The sequence below is a fragment of the Buteo buteo genome, chromosome 17, assembly GCF_964188355.1.
Source record: "Buteo buteo chromosome 17, bButBut1.hap1.1, whole genome shotgun sequence".
In the NCBI taxonomy this organism is placed as follows: Eukaryota; Metazoa; Chordata; class Aves; order Accipitriformes; family Accipitridae; genus Buteo; species Buteo buteo.
The window spans coordinates 1,566,013-1,571,889 of record NC_134187.1 but is presented as its reverse complement, the minus strand read 5'-3'; the positions used below and the strand labels follow the sequence as shown (position 1 = coordinate 1,571,889).

At 54.9% G+C, this 5,877-nt stretch overlaps 1 protein-coding gene across 1 annotated transcript; it reads right to left on the bottom strand.

Moving 5' to 3' along the window:
• Window positions 1–2,729: 2,729 nt before the first annotated feature.
• On the bottom strand, window positions 2,730–4,107 carry POMC (proopiomelanocortin). The gene is made up of 2 exons (XM_075049802.1): window positions 3,979–4,107; window positions 2,730–3,368 (listed from the first exon to the last, which is right to left on the bottom strand). The coding sequence occupies exons 1-2, from the start codon at window positions 4,105–4,107 to the stop codon at window positions 2,730–2,732; spliced, it is 768 nt and encodes a 255-aa protein (XP_074905903.1).
• Window positions 4,108–5,877: the final 1,770 nt, after the last annotated feature.

The following is a 5,877-nucleotide window of genomic DNA, read 5'->3' as shown; positions in this document are numbered from 1 at the left end:
CCTTAGCATTTGTGTAATGAGTTGGGCGGTTAAGCATCCCTTGACCGTCCCGGGAACTCTGGCATGGCTAAGGTGGGGAGCAGCACTGACCCTACCAAGGACTCCTGTTGCCCAGTGGAGGTGGGGAGTGGGAATATTAGTCATCCCCTGAGAGCCTTGGAGCATCCCTTATCTGGTTTTAGTTATTCCCTGACAGCCTTGGAGCATCCCTTATCTGGTTTTAGTTATTCCTTGACAGCCTTGGAGCCTTCCTTATCTGAATCGTAGCTCATGTGAAAAACGTGTGTTACTGTGCCGGTGTTACTGGAATCCCAGTAACTTGCTGATGAGTAAAGGTAATCGTCTGGCAAACCTATAAAGTGGTCCCACGTGAGACCCTTTGAGCTCTCCTGGACCGCCGCGGGTCCAGCTGCGCCCAGCATCTCCCTCTGAGGGGGATGCCTCTCGGACCCCGCAAACTCTCCGGCTGGTGAAAATCGGAGGACCGTTGCCGAAAGCTGACAATGGGACCTGGGCTGGTACCCTTTGCTCCTTGAGGCTCAACCCTTCTGCCGCTGAGAAAGATGCTGAGATGCTTGACGTGAATATTTTCACTGAACTCGAGAGGAATTTTTAACAGGTATACCATTGCTTATCTATCTCTCTCTCAGCATCTGTGTGCATGTGTGTGTGAATTAACCCGGGTATGCTATAGCAAGTACAAATATTGCCTTTTTTAAATCCTATGATTCACCTCAAACTGTGAACGAACCTCAGACTGCTGTTACACACATAATCCCTTTAGACATAAGCTGTTGCCTGAGTCTGGGACTAGGAGTTGATCCAGCCGCACCTGAGCTCCATCAGGAGTTTAGAAAGCAAGGGGGTCTTCTCTGAACCTCGTGACTCAACAGGAGGGTCTCCCCTCCCTTTTTACATCCCCAAGCTATGTGCAAATTATAAAAAATCAGTTCTAACTCTATTTTCCTTTGTATGTTTCTCTCTTAGCCTTTTGCATCTTCAGTCTCTGAATAAATAATTCTAGTTTGATTCTAACTTGATTTTCTTTTGTACATTTCATCTGTGTATTAAGTAATAGAGTGAACCTTGCCATCAAACTCTGTGAATTCACACTTTTTATAAGTTCCTTTAAAATCATTTTTGCTAATACCCTTGATGGTGATTCTATAAGCAGTCCAAACCACTCATTTCGTGATATTCCCCCATCCTGCAGAAGCTCTCTGCAGTGCACAGGGCCATGGGGAAAGGTCCTGAGCTTCTGCTCACAGAATGCATGAATGTGCACAAACCCACCTGACAAGGCCAAAATGGGAGATAATGACACCTGGAAAGCTATTTGAGGGACGAAAATATACGTGGTGGGCACCGTGCCACGTGTGCTCCAGCCGTGCACGTGCTGCACCAGCAGCCCCTCTGCTCCTCGCTATGTTAAGGACTGATTTAGAACATCTCTTAGCTAAGGAGTGGGGGGAAAAGCACTAATAGGAGCCCTGTTTTTTACTTTAGCAGTATTTCCACCATCTTATACCAAATAAATGGGGATGCACAGCCCCGTGCATCGCAATCCCAATCCCCAAAGCCGCTCCTGTTCAGAGCGGTGGGTTCATCCCACTGGGGCATCTGCGGCTCTTCTGCACTCGCTTTCCATCCTCGAGTGGGGCGGGAGGTGGTGGGAAGCACAAAGCCAGCCCGTGAGATCAGCATTACGATATTAATGCTGGTGGTTTGCTGCCTGGGAAGTGTGTAAAAGGGGGACTGGGCATGGTTATGCTTTGGCAGCAATAAGCTGTTAGTTGGGCAGAGGCGATCAAGGTTTAATTCCCCATGAAACTGGTTTTATACTTGGCCTCCTCCCCAGCCTGCCCCCCTGCTTCACTACATGAGTTAGCGGCGTTACTTTATAAATAATGGAGCTTTTCCTAGTCCCCAGGCTCTTCAGCATTATTGTTTAATGGCAGATTAATGAGTTTACCTGGGAGGTGTGTGCTGGGGGAGCCTGGCTCAGTGCCTTTGCTCCTTGGGACAGCACCCAGAGGGTGCTGCATTTCCCCAAGCTGCCAGCAAAAGCTGTCATCTCATGTCACATCAGCATGGAGCTCCTCTCCGGGACCGAAACACATGTGGCTGGGGTGTGCAGGAGCTGGCCCCCGCCAAAATGCAGCCCCTGGTGCCCTCTCTGGGCTGGCTGCAGCGAGCCCACCCCTGCTGGAGCCCCGTGGCTGGCTCCTGTGATGCTCCCAAGCTGGGGGTGCAAAATTGTTCTTTCTCCCCCCACCCTAAAACATGGTCCCCAGCACTTTCCCAGCCATGTCTCTTTACCCCGCAGCTGCAGGATTTTACTTTGCAGTTATCTTTTCTGCCCCTTTACAAACCCCAGAGATATTGCTGACACCTGTTTAGCTTGCAAAAAAATTTATTGTTATTTTTTTTTTTAGAATTCTTTTAATCTATCATTTACAGTATTGTACAGCTCAGTGAAAATATGAAAATCATCCAGTGTGCTCCAAACTGGGCATCATCCCCGCGCGTGTCCAGTGGGTGCGGCAAAGCGGTTGATGTCTTTATCCCTGACCTCTTCCCACCCAGTGAAACCCGGGAGCGGAGCCGTTCGGAGTACTAATTAAGAACGACGTAACGAGTGATCTCTAAGTGAAACACATGCCAGCGGGACACTAAAGCTACGGGGAGGGGTGGTGGAGGGGGTGGGCTGCCCCTGGGGCTCTCCCCCATCACTGTCCCTTCTTGTAGGCGCTTTTGATGATGGCGTTTTTGAAGAGAGTCACTAGAGGGGTCTGGTTGTGCTCCGAGGTCATGAAGCCCCCGTAGCGCTTGTCCTTCAAGGGCATGTGCCAGCCGAAACGGCGCGCGCGGTAGGAGCCGCCGGCCGCCTTCTCCTCGTCCTGGCCTTCCTCCTCCTCCTCCTCTTCCTCCTCGGACGGTGCCCCGGTGCCGCCGAGCGCCAGCTCCCGCCTGAACTCCAAGGGGTAGCTCTCGGCCGACTCTTCCTCCACCCCGTTGGGATAGACCTTGATGGGTCTCCTCTTGCGTCCCACCGGCTTTCCCCAGCGAAAGTGCTCCATGGAGTAGGAGCGTTTGCCTTCCTCCCGCTCCAGCCCCGTTCCCTCCTCTTCCTCGCGGCGGGACGGCGGGACGGCGGGCGGCGATGCCGGCGGTGGGTTGCCCCCCGCCGTCTCCTCCCGTTTGTGCCCCCCGCCGCCGCTGCTGCTGTTCCTCCGGCCGAACTTGTTCCAGCGAAAATGGCTCATGACGTACTTGCGGATGCTCTCGGAGAGGGGCTGGAGGTGCCCGTTCCCCGGGTAGACGGGCGCCTCGGCCGACAGGTCGGCTCTGCACGCCATGGCACACGCCTGCGTGGGGCAGGGAGATGTGCGGGAAAGGTGAGCACGTGGCCGGGTATCCCCTGGGAGAGGGGGGGGTTCACGGGGGCGCTGCTTGCACGGAGCGGGATGTTTCACAAGACGGTTTCACCGTGCCGGTGCCACCCCCTTAGTCGGGAGCTTTGAGGGCTGAGCCTGGAGCATCATGCCCGGGCACCAAACAGGCCCTGGGTGGCTGGAAACAGTGCTGGGGGGGCACACAGCCCCCACGGCGGGGTCCCTGGAGCAAACTCGGCACCTGCACAAGGCGAGCCGCTGCACCGTCCTGCCACCACCACCCTCTGCAAGCACCCTTGGGCGCGGGGCAAAGCCGATACCCAAATTAGCCGGTTCATCCCGTGCAGGAGGGCCGCTGCAAGCTCAAAAAACAATTTTAGCATCATCCCCCAGCGTGAAGCCAGGAGGCACGAGCCCACCAAAACCTGCGGCTCGTTGGGTCCAAAGCATCGCCCCACATTGCTGCGGGTCACCCCACGGTGTCGGCATCGCCATCACCTCCTCCCCCAGCCCCACCGCGCCGCCTGGGGGGGGGGTCAGAAACCAAAGACAACTGGAAGGCAGTCCCCATCCCCAGGCTTACCAAAATTCTGGTCTCGCTGCTGAGGTCCTGGCATTTGCTGCTCTCCCAGCACGGGCCGCTGGCGCCGGCGGGGTGCCAGAGCAGGAGCCCCAGCACCACGGGCAGGCTGCTCCACACCGCGCTCGGCATCCTGGCCGGGGGTACGAGGCTGGGCTCGCACGAGGGATGCGAGGGGCTGCGGACCCAGAAACCGTGCAGGACCTATGCGGGGAAAAAAAGGAAAAAAACCCATCGACCCTCTTTTTTTTTTCCTTCAGGAGATTCTTTAATGCTTTCTTTGATGCGTCCGCCTTACCCTTTCTTACTCTTTCCCTTTTCTAAGTCGCCTCGGTTGGGGTTGCAGGAGCGGGGTCCCCTCCTGCGGCACCCACCTGCGCCTCCCAGCCCTGTCCCTTCCCGCGGGGCCGCAGCTTTGCCTGTCCCCCGGGAGCTGCGTTAGTGCTGCAAACCCCTAGTTCTGCATAGCTTTCCTCCTGCTTCAAGCTCGTTGCAAAGGGATGCACCTCCCTACACCCCAGGAGCGTGGGGTTGATTTTGCCGGAGGAGAAACTGAGGCAAAGAAAAGGGAAGGCAACACCTGCAGCTGCCTCCCTGCCTGCCCCCGCACCGCTCTGCTCCTGCTCAGCCGCTCCAGAAAATGGGCAAGGTTCCCTCCTGCCTCTCCCTTTTGCCTTCTGAACCGAAAGGCGTCTCTCTGGAGCCCAGGTCTTTTGTCACTGCTACCGCAGGTGACAATCGCTCTCAGCGGGGATTGCTGCCGCTTCCTAAGAACCCCATAAAGATGAGTGATGCTGCAAGGGGAAAGCGTTAGGGAGCTGTCTTGAGGTTTCATCCTTTGCCAACCACTTGCTGCTTGCAAGCTGAATCCTCTAAAAAATATGTGCTCCCTCCTAACCTGTCCTGCGATGCCCCTCAAGCAGCTGCAAAACTCCTGCATGGTGGGAGACACAACTGTAAATAATATTAAATTAGGATTAGAAGAGTAAGACGTGAATGTTTTACATTAAATAATATTGAAGTCTGTTGCCTGGCTTTTGGGAAGGGCTATGGCAAGTGCTGGCGGTGTTTGGGACACAGCATGCCCCAGGGGCTGCCAAAATTAACCCAGGATCCGGTTGAAACCTTGGGGCTGAACCAGCTGTTGCTGCTGTGCCATCAAGGATGAGGTTGGGGTTGGGTCCCGGACACCCATGGGACCTGGCTCCAGGGTCCCCAAGGATGCCCGGGTTGCTTCTCCCCTGCAAACCCCAACTCTTTCTCAAGCAGCTGTATTTAACTCAGCGTGGACTCACGTGTCTCACTTTCCCCCATGCTGTGGGAGCTCTATGGGAGGAAAACCCCATCCCACATTGAAAGAAAACAGAAGGAAAATTTAATTTTGGTCCAAAATGTGTGGCTGGAGGAGACAACTGACCCTTCCCTCAAGTGCAAGAGATGCCAGGTTGAACCTGGGTGGAGGGGAACTTTCTTTGACGAAGGAAAAAAAGACCCTGATGGTTATGACAGCAAATAGGAGTTCAGAAAGGGGAATAAAACAGTGAGACAAACCAAATTTAAACACAAAGGTTGCTTTTCTGTCTTCTGCCTGAATTTGTGGGTGTCGCTGCCTGGGATCCCCCAGCGCAGCAGCACCGAGGGTCCGGGGGGCAGCGGTCAGCACCTCTGTAACACATTAACACCCAATAATGCAAATAAACCCAACAATAAACGGAGGCGAGAGGGCAAGAAGCCGGAGGCAGGGAGGGAAGAGTGTGTTTTATTGCCCATCCCTCCCTGGGAAACCCCTGCCCGGCAGCCGTCCATCGCAGCGTGTCACCCCCCCGCAGCGACCGGTCCCCACCATCCATCAAACCCATATTTTTGCAAACTTTCTTTCCCCCCCACGCACCCCAAAACACG

Coding starts and splice junctions, on each gene's coding strand:
- POMC (XM_075049802.1), bottom strand. CDS start 4,107: ATGCCGAGCGCGGTGTGGAGCAGCCTGCCCGTGGTGCTGGGGCTCCTG. Junction 3,369..3,978: donor GCAGCGAGACCAGAATTTTG/GTAAGCCTGGGG, acceptor TGCCCCACGCAG/GCGTGTGCCATGGCGTGCAG.